Source organism: Manis javanica, chromosome 17 (assembly GCF_040802235.1).
Source record: "Manis javanica isolate MJ-LG chromosome 17, MJ_LKY, whole genome shotgun sequence".
NCBI classification, from domain to species: Eukaryota; Metazoa; Chordata; class Mammalia; order Pholidota; family Manidae; genus Manis; species Manis javanica.
In genome coordinates, this window is record NC_133172.1 from 2833240 (window position 1) to 2849167 (window position 15928).

General features: G+C 51.6%; 1 protein-coding gene across 2 annotated transcripts; it reads left to right on the plus strand.

Annotated features, from left to right (window-relative positions):
* Positions 1-3276: 3276 nt before the first annotated feature.
* On the plus strand, positions 3277-13398 carry RDH13 (retinol dehydrogenase 13). 2 transcript variants are annotated; one of them, XM_037025857.2, is made up of 9 exons: positions 3372-3516; positions 4582-4737; positions 5023-5141; positions 5238-5292; positions 6149-6304; positions 8939-9043; positions 9966-10178; positions 10988-11089; positions 12374-13398. In XM_037025857.2, the coding sequence occupies exons 6-9, from the start codon at positions 8980-8982 to the stop codon at positions 12616-12618; spliced, it is 624 nt and encodes a 207-aa protein (XP_036881752.1). In that variant the 5' UTR covers positions 3372-3516; positions 4582-4737; positions 5023-5141; positions 5238-5292; positions 6149-6304; positions 8939-8979; the 3' UTR covers positions 12619-13398. The 2 variants fall into 2 exon arrangements, with proteins under 2 accessions (XP_036881751.1, XP_036881752.1); XM_037025856.2 differs by lacking the exons at positions 4582-4737; positions 5238-5292 and having other exon boundaries at positions 3277-3516.
* Positions 13399-15928: the final 2530 nt, after the last annotated feature.

Here is a 15928-nt window from a genome sequence, read left to right on the forward strand (position 1 = left end):
ACACAGCTACTCTCATTTGTTTGCTTGTCGTTTCGTCTGTGGCTGCTTTCCTGCTGTAATGGCAGAAATGTTGCAACAGGGACTGTATGACCCACCAAGCCGAAATTATTTACTCTCTGGTCTTTTGCAGAAACCCCTGCCCTAAAGCCCAGTTTACAAAACAGGAGAAAAAAGCTCTGAGAAGGAACGATTTATTTAAGGTTCAAAGATCCAGCAAATGAACACAGGGCTTGTGTTCTTTTTCTTTTTAATTGTGGTAAAATACACATAACGTGAAATTTACCATCTTAGCTATTTTTAACCATTTCTTTGGCATTAAGCACACTCACATTGCTGTGCCACCATCACCCCCATCCATCTCCGGAACTCTTTTCTTCATCTTGCAAAAGTGAAATACTGCTCCCATTAACCGACAACTCCACATTTCCCATCTCCCCCAGTCCCTGGAACCCACCATTCTACTTTATGTCTCTATGAATTTGTCTCCTCTAGGGACCTGCTTTGAGTGGAATCATACAACACTTGTCCTTTAGAGACTGGCTTATTTCACTGAGCATGATGCTCTCTGGGGCCACCCATGTTGTAGCAGGTGTCCTTTTCAAGGCTGAATAGTATTCCACTGCATGGGTACACCATGTTTTGTTTCTGCATTCATTCATTAATGGACACTTGGGCCACTGCACCCATGCTCTTAAACACTGCCCTCCACCTTCTCATGGGTAGCTTCACAAGGAAAAAGCCATCATCCGAGCATAATGAGAAAATGTGGATAAACAAAAAGTGAAAACAATACAATCACCCACCACTCTGCCTTAGAGACTCTGCCCAGAATATTAGTGTTTTTTCACTCTAAAAATATACACATTAGTATATAAACTTGAAAAAAGAGAATCAGCTTGCTCCCCCTACCCCCATATTGCTGGTTAATAAAGAAATGCTTGGATGTTCTTAAAAGTTTCAGCCTGATAAAGTTGCAGACAGTCCGTCCAGAAACATGGAAGGATGAACTAACTTTTTCAGTCAGTGTCAGGGGATCTGTGAGGCAGAGACCTTGTTGTCTTATTGTGTAATTCTCATGGTCTAGGTCAATGCCTGGGACACAGTAGGTGCTCATTAAGCAATTGTTGCAAGGAGTATAGGAGTAGGCATAGGAGGGGGTAGTGCCACTCAGCTACTGATAGACATTGAGGCTGATTTTATTTGCGCCTAGTGTATCGCTATTATAGAGAGTGGGGCAGTGAGGAACATTTTCCTATGTATATTCCTTTCCAAATGGCCAATTATTCTCTTTGCAGAAATCCTTCAAGGGGAATGGCTGAGTCAAAGATATGCACAGATGTTTAGCCACATATTGCTGAACAGCCTTTCAGGAAGGCTGTATTAATGGACACACCCACCAGCAGGTGTGTGTACCTGTTTTACCACATACTTGCCAACACTGGGTAATATCATTGTTTTGATCTTGCCAATCTGATAGGTGAAAAAATACCATCTTTTCATTATCTTCATGAGCACTTCTTTGATTTCTGGTAAGTTTCATGTTGTTGACTTTCGGTGGAAATGGCCTGTCATGCCCTTTGTGTATGCTCCCCTCTCCCTGTTGGAGCAGGTGAGCATTTGTTTTTTTTATTGATCTGTAAAAGCTCTTTACATACTAAGGATACCAACTTGTCATTTTGGGGGTTGGGAAGAGTCAGAACTTGAGAGAGGAAATCACATCTAAGTAGAAGTGGAGCAGGAATTTGAAACAAGATCTGTCTAGACCCATGTCTGGGTTCTTTACCACAGCCACCATATGGCACCTTCCCTTTTCCTAGGCTTTTCCCCTTTAGTGGCCTAGGAGCCCTTTGATCTCAGAAAGGGGAGGCCCCTCCTGCTAGGCCCGGCCACCCTTGCCACATCTCTAACAGTGAACCTATTCTTTGGTTTGTTAAGTAGATTAAACACTTGGTACATACTAATTATTCAGTAAATAGTAGCTGTTATTCCTTGTTTTTTGTTCTCTTCAGCCATATCCTTCTGCCAGCTGTCTTCCCCTTCAAGCCAACCTCCTAGCATCCCAAACATCTGTCACTCTCCAAGCAACTTGCCTTGTGGCTCCTAGTATTTACATAAACTGTTTCACCTAGTAAAAACCCAGCCAACTCAGTTGGCTCTCTCCTCTTGATGTCCTTGAAGAACTCCTACTCATCCTTCAAAACCCTATTTAAGTTTCCCCTCCTCTGGAGTGTCTTCCCTTACTCCTAGGCTGAGTCTCCTCCAAGAAAAGATCAGGGCTGTTGTGTTCCCTTTGGGCACCCTGTGTCAGGGAGAGCATACAGAATTCATGGTTTTTGGGGCAATACAGAAACAAGATACACCTCTCAAAGAAAAAAAAAAAAGCTCCAAAATGCAAAAGCTGCAAAAAGTGAACACATTTCATTCTTCCTCAAAACAAAATATTACATAAACTGTACTGTCAAATCCAATATTCAAAAACCTCTTGGGACATTTGAAACAAGTTATCAGTCAGATATTTTTCATTTCATAAGAATTCTCAGGTATGTTGGTTGATTGTTGATAAACCCAATCTCATCATAATCAAATGACATGCTTGTGACCAACTAATTTCCAAAACAAAATTATAGACATCTTTTCAGGTTTTTTTCCTCTTTAGTTAACTTTATTAACATATCATTTACATGCAATAAAATTCTCTGTTCTTAAATCAGCACACTGATGAGGTTTGACAAATGTATGCAGCCTTGTATATATCTGCCAGTGTGATTAAAGTAGAGACCATTTCCAAAACCTCAAAAACATCCTTTGCAGTAATCACTTCCCTGGCCACCTCTGTCCCGGCCACTGATCTCGTTCTTTCACTAGGTTTCTCTTTGCTGGACTGTCGTATAATGAGCCGTAGACATGTCGTCTATAGTCTCTGTCTTTGTCCTCTCAGCATAATGCTTGTGTGGTTCATCTATGTCATTGCAGCTATTAGTAGTCCCTTCCTTCTAATTAACAGTCCACTGTATGAATTTACTATAACTTACTTATATCCATTCAGCTGTTGATGGACATCTGGGTTGCTTCCACATTTTGGATTTTACGAGTGGGATAGGTTGAGTTCTCCTCCTCCTCCTTCCCCGCCCACACGAAGTCCTAACCAGCAGTACCTCAGAACGTGCCCTTATTCGGAAATAGGGTCTTGCAGGTTAATTAGTCAAGATGAGTCATATTGGAAGAGTGGATTCCTCCTCCCTCAGACCCGGGAGCCCGGGCCCCGCCCCTCCAGCAGCCCCAGCTCCCGGCCACGCCCCCGGCCCCGGAAACTACCATTCCCAGCAGTCGCTGCGCTCGACTCCGGCCCTGTAGTCCCCGCCCCTTCCGGAAGCGCAGTCCGTGAGGCCCTGCCACACGTGGACGTGGGCCGCGTGGAGCTGCTCGTCTGCGTGGGAGCCGCGCTGCGGGCATGAGCCGCTACCTGCTGCCGCTGTCCGCGCTGGGCACGGTGGTGGGCGGTGCCGTGCTGCTCAGGTGAGGGTGCCGGCCGGCGGCGCGGGGTGGGGTCGGGAGGGAGCGCAGCGTGCTCGCGTCAGCTCCTCGCCGGCGCGCCGTGCCCCGCCGCCCACCAGCCGTGCTCCCGCGGCGGGGCATCCCCGGGCCGACTGCCGGTCGCGCCAAGGTCGCCCGGGGAGGGGCCCGATCTTGTGAACGTCTTGGTCTAGGGGCTTCCGTTCTTTTACTGATTCCTCCACTCGGCGTGTATTTACCGAGCAGTTCGCGTACGCCACTTGCTGGCCCAGGAGCAGGGACGCCGTTTGCCACCCAAGTTGTCGTTACCCGAAATTCGAGAGACAGGATCGTCCAACTCAGGAAACGAAAAAAATCGAATTGCCCGGGACTTATACATAGTTCTTGTCTTTACCTTAAAAACAAACAAATCCGGCCCCACTTACTAAGTTTTCTTTGTTAAGAGGGTAGATTTCATGTTAACTGTTCCTACCACAATTTTTAAAAAAAGATTAGCAACATATAATTTTATTATAGGTACATAATAGAAAAAATTGGCTGGGAGTTAGGTCAAAATAATTTGAATATTGAAAAACTTTTTAATTAAATATGACTAAATCTCTTTGAATATCTCTTTGGGTTTATCCATCTGCTCTAAGATGAAGCTGCGTTTTGAACCTGTTCCTCCTGGTCTGATAGTCCTTTTCATTTAGTTGACTGGTATCTTGTTATTTATAATGCATTAAACTAGGCTCTGTGATATTAACTAGCTTTTTTTGAAAGCGCTAGAAAAAAACAGTTCTGCCTTGTAATAAAATTCATTGGATGCTGTTTTTATTGCTACCCATATACTGTTGTCTTTAGTTCTGAAAAAACTAAAGATAAATAAGTAAATAAAGTACCAGCATGGCAAGAAGGAAGGGAACTGGATGTCCTGGTGGAAGAAATATGCTATTTATTTTTCAGTAATTTAAGTGGAAAATTAGTCCCAAGTGGTGGTGGCTATCACTTGGTACAGTGAGTTGTGTCATGTGGGGACAGCATGTTTATTTGGCCAGTTCCCTGCTTGTGACATTGGCTTCATTGCAGAATTTAGCCTATGGAATATGGGTGAAGCAAAGAATGGGGGTGGCTCTTAGAGCAGGAGAAGGCACCGGAGCACATTTCCCCGCACCAGGAACCCAGCCCTGCCCACCCCTTGCTTTGATCCCAGGGAGGCCCTTTTGGACCCTGTCCAGCAAGCAGGTGGGGAGCGTACACTTGCGTGGTTTCACCCAGGGAGCTGTGGTGGTTTCTTAAAGCAACCCTGGGAAATGCATACAGAACGACTGTATAAAATGATGGTCACTTCTTGGAGGCTGTGCGGCGCCCTTTGCCTGCAGCCTGGTAGCTGCCCCATGGAATCTTTCAGTTGGGGGAACACCAGCTCAGAGGGGTCACTGCTCAAGAACCCTTGACTCGGAGGGGTCGGGGATACCAGCAGTGACTGGACAGACAGATGGAACTGACCCGTGGTGTCCTCATCTTCAGGGACTATGTCACCGGCGGGGCCTGTCCCAGCAGGGCCACCATTCCCGGGAAGACCGTCATAGTGACGGGCGCCAACACGGGCATCGGGAAGCAGACGGCCTTAGAGCTGGCCAAGCGAGGTGAGGTCCTGGTGGGGGCATAGGTCTGGTGATGAAGGGTGAGCTTTCCCCGGGGGGATGTCAAGGTCATGTGATTGTTTTGTATGCACTTGGCAGAAACGGAACTCATGGGGAGCAGTGCCCTCAGCACATGCAGATCAGATCTTCCCAAGTAAGAATTGGTGGGGTTTCCTGGCAGGTCAGGCACCAGAGGGAGCAGCTAGGGTTTTTGGTCTGAGCATCTGGGCGAGCTGGGCTGGGATGGCTGCAGCAGGGCCAGTGTGAGTGTTGGGGGAAGTTGGAAACTTTCTTTGGGTTCACGTGTTGGGGTGGCCAGGGCAATGGGTGCCTGGTGGACCAGGCCCGAGCTGCTGTCCCCCCAGGGGTCCCAGCTTGGAGGGCCTGGGATGGGCAGGCCCCACCACCACATAGAGTTTCCCCGTAGGAGGGGCATGGGGAGAGGGTGAGAAGGGAAATTGGGTTGGGAGGGCAGACCCACCCGACCTGAGGGCCCGGCTGCCATGCCATCCAGAAGGGCGAGCAGATTCGGTCTGAGGAGTCCCATTCTGGGTGACGCAAGGGGGCCCTGGGGTGCGTAGGACGCAGCTGGGTCTGCCTGGGTTGGGTTAAGCCACAGAGATCCGCATGGTCAGCATCATTCACCCATCCTCAAAATCCCTATTCTTTCCTAATTAAAAAAGAATTTTTTTATGGCTGTTCTGAGATTTAAGTCACGCACCACACAGTTAACCCATTTAAAGTGTATGTCAGTGATTTTTAGGGTGGTCATAGTTGTGCAGCCTTCACTGCTTTGAATCTTAGAACATTCTCATCACCCCAGAGTGACCCCTTGACCCTCCTAACCATCACCCCTAACTCCCCCTCCCGAAACCATTCACCTGCCTTCTGTGGATTTGGCTGTCTGGACATTTCGTATAAATGGGATCGTATACCTTTTGTCTGGGGTATGTACACCTAGGCATGGATCTTTTATTTTAAAAGAATGTTTTTCCCGTTTGGGTTTCCAGGAGGCAACATCATTTTGGCCTGTCGAGTCCTGGAGAAGTGCGAGGAGGCAGCAAGAGAGATCCGCGGGGAGACCCTGAATCACAGCGTCCGTGCCCGGCGCCTGGACCTGGCCTCCCTCAGGTCCATCCGAGAGTTCGCAGCCAGGATCATTGAAGGTAGGAGGGGGGAGCTGGCCTTGCAAGGGGCCGTCCTGGGCAGCCAGGCTCTGAGGAGCCATTAAAGCAGGCGCATCCCAGAGCGGGGTTTTGGCAGACAACGACCCACTGGCCAGGTTCCGTCACCGCCTGATGTCATACGCTCTACAGGGGAAGATTTTACAGTTCCATCTTTTCTGACATTTTCACACTTGATATTTTACAGGTGTAAATGGCTGGAAAAAAATCAAAGTAATGTTTTACGCTACATGAGTGTTGTGTGGCCTTCATATTTTAGTTTCCATCAAGTTTTATTGGCACACAGTCAACGCCCCTCGGTTTACCTGTTGTCTGGGTGCTGTGTTCCGGTGATGGCAGAGTCTAGTAGAGGTAGACCAGATGGCCCCCAAAGCCAAAAATACTTGCTGTCTGGCTTTTTATGGAAAATCTTTGCTGACTTTTCGGCAGGAAAACAAATTCCTTCTGTGTTAGCGTGGATCCAAGAAGCAGAGGCCAAGATGGGATTAGATGTGCGGGGAGGTGCAGGGTGTTTGCCAAGGAAGAGGGCTGGAAACACTGATTCCTGTGGTGTTTCCGGAGTGTCTGGTCCAGCTGGTGACACGGCCGTGACAATAAGCACACAGGCGGAGGATCCGCTGCACAGCGCACAGGGCCGGAATGCGCCCTTTGCTAGATGTTTCTCTTTGCAAGTCCAGGGGCTAGGCTGGCATTTTCTGCACTTCTGTCACATTGACTCATGACTCATTCTTGTCGCTTCCCACCAGGGGTTCTCAGAACTGTTTATGTATTAACTTTTTTGAATGGGAATAACATCTACAGGATTAAACGTTCAGAAAGTACACACAGGGATACCGCAGACCTGTCCCCCTGCCGCGCCTGCCCCTGGCCACCCTGATGCCTTCCTCAGATGAGTTCCATGCCCACTTCTGTGTGTCCCCTTGGGGACAGTTCCTGCATTTCTAAAGCAAGCAGGAATTATACACCCATTTTTGCTTTTTTATACACATTGTAGACACCCGGTGCCATCCTGAGCTTTTTCTCTTGAGGTGGCGGCACCAGAGCATCCTCCTCCTTGTGGCTGCCGTGTACTCTGTCTGCGTCTCGTACTCTACATTGTGTTCCCCCATCATTGTGTTCCCCTGCATTGTGTTCCCCCATCATTGTGTTCCCCAGCATTGTGTTCCCCCAGCATTGTGTTCCACCTGCATTGTGTTCCCCCATCATTGTGTTCCCCAGCATTGTGTTCCCCCAGCATTGTGTTCCACCTGCACTGTGTTTTGCTTACATTCTATTCCGTGCATGCTGCATACCACCCATGTTGTGTGCGGCCCACCTTGTGTTTCCCCAGCGATGTGCTCTGCCCGTGGTGCTGGCTGGTTGGCTTTACCAGCCCTCTGTTAATGGCCATTGGCTCACTTCCAGTCTTTTGCTGCTGTGAGCATCCTTTGTCCATATTGCTCACATGTGAGGGTGTTTATAGATCTTGAGAGTCTCTTCCTCTCTGCTCAACTCAGTGTTAAATGAAAGCAGGCCAGCTAGCCAGAGACAGAGGAATTGTTGCCAAGAAAAGATGGAGAAATAAACATTCAGTGAGTGTTTTGTTTTTTAACCTCCTAATGCAAAGAAACACATGTTCCTTACAGAGAAGTTATAAAATACTGAACAGCATAAAGAAGAAAGGACTGAGCACCTTGATTCTACCCCAGCCCCCAAGGAGTCAGTGTTAACCTTTTTTGCACCGTGATGGCTTCATTTTGAAACTTAGCTGTTATTTCAGGACAGTCAGTCGTCCACATTGAAGCCAAGTAGAGAGGCTGGGAGTGGGACCTCCCTCGCATCTTGGGGAACTGTGCTGCCCACACCTCCATCTTCCAGCCTCCAGCACACAAGGCTGGTATATCCCTGCTTAGCCCCCAGCACATGGTGCTTGGTTAGGGCAGCCCCAGCTAATGATGTGGGGGGAAGGCACTCTTCTCTCATTCCTCCCATTTTACAGACAAGGACACACGCCCGAGAGGGACGGCAGCCTGTGCAGGTGGCATGGCGGGTGTGGGAATCAGACTTAGGTTGTCTGCTGAGAGTTGGTGCGTCCATGAGAAGCCCCAGCTGGAGGCTCCCAGGTCCCTGCAGATGTGGCTTTTTCCCTTTTTTAGGAAGGGTTTCCAAGCCTTAGGTGGGGTGTGTTGTTTCCTAGGGTAGCCATATCACGGTACGGTAACAGTGGCTTAAAACAACAAAAATCTCTTCTCTCCCAGGCCTGGAGGCCCCAACCTGCAGTAGGGTTGTACTTTCTGAGACTCTGGGTAAAATTCTTATCGTCTCTTCCGGCTTCTGGGGATGGCCGTCAGTCCTTGCTGTTGTAGGTGCATCGCTCCAACTCTGCTTCCGTCGTCACACCATGTTCAGTGTCCAGATCTCCTCCTATAACCAAGGACACCAGCGTTGGATTAGGGCCCACTCCATGACATCTTAATTTGATCACTTCTGCAAAGACTCTAATAAAAGGTTCCATCCACAGTGTCTGGGTGGACACGAATGTCTCGGGGACACAGTTTGGCCTAGTGCTGGGGGCTCTTCCCCCGACCGCACTGCATGGAACTGACACGCTTGCCCTCCGTTCACCCCGTCTTCCAGAGGAGGAGCGAGTGCACGTCCTGGTCAACAATGCGGCCGTCATGCGGTGCCCCCACTGGACCACTGAGGACGGCTTCGAGATGCAATTTGGTGTTAACTACCTGGGTGAGGCTGTGGGCCAAGGACTGTATGGTGTCACTGGTGTATGGTGGGCCTGGGACATGAGTGGGGTCTCCAGTGGGCCGTTCATGGGCTCTGTGGGGAGGTCCTCCTGTACTCCCCTGGGTGCTCAGTGGGTGGGTAGCCCATTCATTGCTAGATGCTCAGCCAACCCTCTGGATTTCCATGAGGCCCTTGGGCTTTGTCTGTCTGTCCTTCAGTTGCTCTGTCGTCACCCTGAATGCAGCTGGAAGTGTTAGGGAGGGTCAGGGGGATGGGAGTAGGGGAGGCCCCAGCCATCCTGGATGAGAGCCCACTCTGATGGCTTCATTGTCACACCATTACCTCTGTAGAGACCCTTCAAATATGGTCACGTCCTGAGATCCTAGAGGGTAGGACTTCAACACCATTTTTTGGGGGGTCTTGTGGGGTGCTGATCACCCCATAACACTCACACTGTCATTCATGGCTTATTGGCTGGGGTTCAGTCACATGACCCGATGAAGCTGCAAGGGCCTCTGGGAAACATAGTCTTTCAGGGGGAGCCTTGTGCGCAGCGAGACCTTCTGTCACTGAGGAAGAAATGGAGAAAGGATTTTGGGAGACAGAAGGCAGGGAGAGCCCCCAGGTGACCTCTCTGGGCTATCAGGGGCGTGCTATTTGGGCCTGGACGGTCCTGTACAGTGAGGCGGCCCTGGGCTCTGGAGGCTGAGCAGCCCCCCCGGGCTCTCTGCTACATGGCGGTAGCCTTGCTCTTTGCTCCGCAGCTGTGACCGCTAGAGTGGCCTCCAGACACTGGCAGTGCCATCTGTCCTTGGGGGGCAAAACTGGCCCCTGTTGAGAGCTGTGCATTATTCGGAGGGCAGACCCAGTATGGACCTGCCCACATGGTGGGGGTTCAATGAAGTTGTCCTTTTGTTTTCCCCAGGTCACTTCCTGTTGACACACTTGCTGCTGGACAAGCTGAAAGCCTCAGCCCCTTCTCGGATCATTAACCTCTCGTCCTTGGCCCATGTTGCTGGGCACATAGACTTTGATGACCTGAACTGGGAGAAGAAGAAGTACGACACGAAGGCTGCCTACTGCCAGAGCAAGCTGGCCGTCGTCCTCTTCACCAGGGAGCTGAGTCGGCAGCTGCAAGGTGTGTGTGTGTGTGTGTGTGGCAGGCCGCGCGGCCTCCCTCTTCCCTTGGCTCTGAGCCCGGGGCAGTCCGCTGTGACCCGGGCCGATGAAGGTCAAGCACTGGTTCCAGAACAGAGCAGGCAGATGTGTGACACGCGTACCACTGTGTGTGTGTGTGCCTGAAGCAAGCATCACTAATCAATCACGGCATTTTTCCTGCTCATCCTGGACAGGCATCTAAGCCTTCGGTGCTCTAGGCTGGTGGTTCTCAACTATGCATGATCGGCACACCTGGGGGACATTGGACAGTATCTAAAGATGTCTTTTGGCTGTCACATTGGGGAGTGGGGGTGGGTGGGTGCGTGTGCTGCTGGCATCCAGTGGGTAGACATCAGGGATGCTGCTGAGCCCCTACCGTGCACAGGATAGAGAATGATCTGACCCCAGTGTCTGTGGTGCCAAAGTTGAAAAGTCTGCCCTTTGCCCTTGCCTCCCAGACGGTCTGCTCAGCTGGAGCTTGTCATCACTGCAGCATCTCAGACCCCATCCTGACCCACTGCTTCAAATGCTCTTGGGTGTGGGGGGAGCTCAGTGGCCTGGAGTTCTCCAGCCCTTCAGGTGATTACACACAGCTGGGCAGTTATGTGACTTGTCATATGACTTGATGTAGAAGTTTCAGAACAGGAAGGGTGATGTGGATTCCAGGCAGGAAACAGCAGTTTGGGGGCATCCAACGCTTGGGCGGCGGGGGTAGCATGAGCCTTCCTAAGAAGCCGTGGATCTGGCGTCTGCCTGCTCCCCCTGCCCACTTTTTCCGTCTCTCCCCAGGCACTGGCGTGACTGTCAATGCTCTGCACCCTGGCGTGGCCAGGACAGAGCTGGGGAGACACACCGGCATGCACAGCTCTGCCTTCTCCAGCTTCACGCTTGGTAAGTCCCCCCCCAAGTCTGGGGCCCCTTAGCTGGATCCATGCCCTCCCAGCTTGGGGCCCAGGACCCCCCCTTGGATTAGTTGGGGTTCTGTGGAGAAACAGAACCAATAGGATATATATACATGTTTAGATACTGTGAGGGATCGGCTTCCGTTACGGAGGCTAAGAAGTCCTGTGACCTGCCCTCTTCCCGCTGGAGGCCCGGAGAGCCAGGGTGCAGGCCCGGTCCAAACGCGAAGGCCTGAGGACCGGGGGAGCTGACGGTGTGGGTCCCGGTGCAGCTCTAAAGGCCGGGACCGCGGTGTCTGAGGGCGGGCAGGGGGCGTCCCGCTCAAGCAGAGAGGGAGGGAGTCTGCTTTCCTCCGCCTTTTTGTTCTGTTCTCACCTCCAGCTAATTGCGTGGTGCCTACCCACACCGAGGAGGGCACCTCTCAGTCTGTCAAGGTCACCCCCTTACAGACGTGCTCTCTGTTTTATCAGCTCTTTAGGCCTCTCTCAGCCCAGTCAAGTCAGACTCTCGGGAGCTTGGCCTGCCCTCCCCTGTGTCTTTGTGTTCTGAGAACGAGTCACTTTTACGTGTCAGTCTGGCCTGCCAGTCTCAGGACAGCCCCAGGAAACAGGCCAAAGCTCGTTCGATGAGAAAACCATGTCCCTGAAGAGGGAGTCTGGCTGTGCTTGGGTGACTCCATCCTCAGCCCAAACCAGCTGTGCTGCCCAGGGAAGAGACCTCACCTCTCTGAGCCTGTTTCCTTATGTGCACAGTGAGGGCCATTATAGTCCCCTCCTCACTGTCTTTGGGAGGGTTAGATGAGATTTCCCTTCAAAGGGTCAGAACCCTGGCCCAGAAATTAAGCTCCATCAGAGGTTAGAACTTTATAATTAGTATTTATGACCCTGAAAAACAGTAGCCAGTGAGTGCCAGGTATCAAGGACTTTAAGCCGAGGCTGGCCTTGGAGACTTTCAGTAAATGAAAGTCACTTTAAAGCAAGACAGGGTAGGGTAAGGACTTGGGAACTGAGAGGAGGGCGGGATTCTATTTTCCTAGGAAAAGCTAGGGAGGCTTCCTGGGGGAGGCAGTTTTTGGACTGGTCCCTGCATCTGGAGTGGTTGGCTGGGCGCTGCCGGGGAAGGGAACTCCTGGTGGAGGGAACCACAGGGGCAAAGGTCTGGAGGGGGGCTCTGTGGAACTGCAGGCCACCCTCTGGCCTCAGTGGGTGGAGTAGGGCTTTTCTCATCCTCCCTGAATGTGTGTGGACTGAATGCTCTGTTGGCTGATTGCAGGGCCCATCTTCTGGCTGCTGGTCAAGAGCCCCCACCTGGCAGCCCAGCCCAGCACGTACCTGGCTGTGGCAGAGGAATTGGAGGGCATTTCCGGAAAGTACTTTGATGGCCTCAAGGAGAAGGCTCCAGCCCCGGAAGCTGAGGACGAGGAGGTAGCCCGGAGGCTTTGGGCTGCAAGTGCCCACCTGGTGGGCCTGGAGATGCCTGGTGGGTCCTCTGTGAAGGGACAGTTCCTCCCCAAATAACCTCTGGGAGCAGGTGTGGAAACCACCTGGAAAGCTGAATCACCAGGATCCAGCAGCACGGCCAGTCGAGTCACCACCATGCCCACAGCCCTCCAGATGGCAATAGTGGCTGAGGCACGCTGGCTGCCACACCCACAGCACCCTCCAGGGGCAGTAGTGGTCGGGGCACACTGGCTGCCATGCCCAGGGCCCCCCAGGTGGCGGCAATGGCCCTCTTCTTGCTGCAGTCTCCTGGTGCTGACTGCCCGGGTGGAGTGCTGTGCCCTGCTGACAGCAGGCATCGCCAGATGCCTCCCTGGGGACCTGCTGAGTGAGGAGTGGGCTCACTGTGTTGTGGCCACGTCAGGAGGGCTAGTGGTACGGGGTGGACCGTGTGGCCATTGGAAAAGGTGACAGGCATGCGGCCAAGCTCATGGCTCCCTGTGTGCCCTGTGCACCTCACGTGTCCTCCGAGCCTTGGTTTCTCCAGCTGGGAAATGTGCGGAATGACTGGACCACCTGGGACCAGGTGTTGGCGAGCGAGTCACCGCCTGGCCCGTGGGTGGCCGCCGTGCGGTCCTTGCAAATGGTGACCAAGGGCCTTCCATGGCCAGTGTGCTGGGGACACAAATCTCGGGCCTGGTGCCTGCAGCCCGGTGGGGGTGGCATGACGCAAGAAACCTGCCAGCTGTTGCTGCGAGGGAGGAAGCGGGGTGCCCGGGTCACAGCCTCCCCTCAACCCCGTGGTGGCTGAAACCGTTAGACTCTGAACTTGCTCTTTAACAAAAGTAATACAAAACCCAGCTGAGTCACAGGTTTCATTTAACTCCGTGCATGTGGGGAAGTGCTAGGGAGCTGAACCAGAACGGCTCACTACTTCTTCTTTTTAGGGAACCAAGACGTCACTATAAACATTTACAGGGCAGTCAGTCAACAAGAAGTTCCAGAAGGTTCCCTCCACTCCCTGCACAGGGCAACAGTTTCCTGTAGTGTGGGTGTCTTCTGCGTTAGAAACGGGGCTGGTGCTCAACTTGGATACAGAGTCTGGGGTGCAGCAAAATGCTCAGTAACAAGATAAAAATGCTTTAACGTTAAAAAAAACTTAAAATTTGAGATACTTGTGGGGGTTAGGGACACTGCCCCATATCCTACGATATACAGACCTGCAGAGAGTGATCCGCCCCAAATACCCACAGTGCCCGGGGAAGGGGGGAATTAGAGATGACCCAAAACTGTACGAATGCAGTTAGCGCTCTTTCTGCTACCACAAACGACCAAAACATTGGAAGGAAGCATCTGGGATGACCTAACTGGTGGGCAGCTTCCAGCATGGCCCCTATGATGCCCATCCTCTCCTTCCTGCCCCCCAAGTGTGGGCTGGACCTGGCGACATACGTATATACTTGGATAATATATGTATTTCCTTACTGTGGGATCATGGAAAAACAAATATGAGAAATGCTTCTCTCAGGTGGGGAGTCTGAGGATAACCTCAAAACCCATGCTTCTCCAAATACATGATGGGGTTCAGCTTGGGGATTTGGGGCTGTTCTCTTACAGAACCACATGAAATGATAAAAATCCAGAAAATAACATAATGCTAGTATATAATGTCCAATTTATGGACGTTGGAATTGTGTGGACAGTAATGTCCTTCATAGTAAAAGAAAACTTTTTTCTCAGCCGAGGATCCAGTCCAGGATCACGTGATGTTACTTGTTGTGACCCCTTAAGTCTACTTTAAACGGAACGGTCTTTATCTTTCATGGCTTGGACACTTCCGAAGGTACCAGCCAGATATTTTATAGGAAGTTTGTTACTTCACGATTAAGTTCAGGTTGTGCACTTGTGGTAAGAAACGCACACGCGATGCTGTGGCCTGATGGTTCGTGACATCAGGGGACAGAAGCTGTCTTACTGCCCCACTGCTGGTGACACCAGCTGACTTGGCAACATCCAGGTGGAGGAGGTGCCTGTGGCCGGGCACGTGGGCGGGCGCAGAGCCTCGGTGCCCTCCGTGGGCCCGGCACTCCTGGCTCCCCACGTGCTCACCAACCCGGAAGCTCCTGCGTGGACTGCTGCTCCGCTAGCTGCATTTGGTGGGTCTCTGCCTCGTCTTTTCCTGTCTCCGTGGGCATGTGGATGCCATTCCAGCAGGACCACGGCCTCTCCTTGAGTTTGCATCTTGATGGGACCGATGCCAAGACTGTGCGTTGGGCACGGCAGCCCTGAGGACGTCTTGCCTCCTGGTCCCCGCGGCCTGGGCGTTTGTTTCCCTGCTTCCCATCTGTGTTAGTTTCCCATGGCTACAGAAACAAACGACCACAAGCTGGTGGTTTAGACAATACCAATCTCTTCTCTGAAGAGTTCCGGAGGCCAGAAGTTGGACATGGGTCCCTGGGCTGCTTTCTTTCCGGAGCTCAAGGGGAGCACCCACTTCCTGGCCTTTTCCAGCTTCCAGAGGTGCCTGCGTCACCCGGCTCGGCCCCCACAGTCATGGTGGCCAAGTCACGTGCTGCTGTCTTCCTGATTCTCCCCCTTCCCGTTTCAAGGAACTTTGTGATCCCATTTGGCCCACTCCGATAATCCAGGATCATCTCCCTCCTTTAAAGTCAGCTGATGAGCAACTTTAATTCCATCTGCCGCCTTAATCCCACTTTGCCATGGAAAAAGCACGGGTCCTGGGGGTTAGGATATGGACATCTTTTGGGGGAGCCACCGGTTGCCTGCCACACCATCTTTTTCAAGGGTTGCTTCATTGGCCTATGACTGTGAGCCTCCCTAGACACTCTGCACCAGTTCTTTTCTGTTTGTGTTTGTATTACCAGTGTTGCTTATGAGCAAATCAACTGAAATGAGCAGGTGTTTTCATGAACTCCCCACTACCTGCTTAAAAAAAGATAACTTGGGGTGTGTTAGCAAGAAGAGTTGGAATTCAGTCTGACTCTGCAGCCCACTCTCATGGAGGCTAAGGTCTAAACAAAAGGGGCAAAGCCCAGCCCTGCAGGGTGGCTGACCACACAGGGACGTGTTTGGGACAGAGAAAAGGGCCATGTGGCCTGGGGCTAATCCTTCAGATCAACATCAGCTTCTTTCCTGAGGCTGAGAAGCCCCAGGGACCACAAATGTTGACTCACAGATTGACGTAACCCTTGCCCATTTCCCCGAAGGCCTTGAGGTGGCTCACAGACCTAGCTGTAAGCCGCAGAGAGATGAAAGATAGTAAACATGGATCAGAGACAATCTCAGCCCACAGAAGTTCAGAGAGGAGATTGTGGTAGGGTAATTAGGCCGAGGGATGGAACGTGGGGCTGGTGCGGGAGGGCTCTTC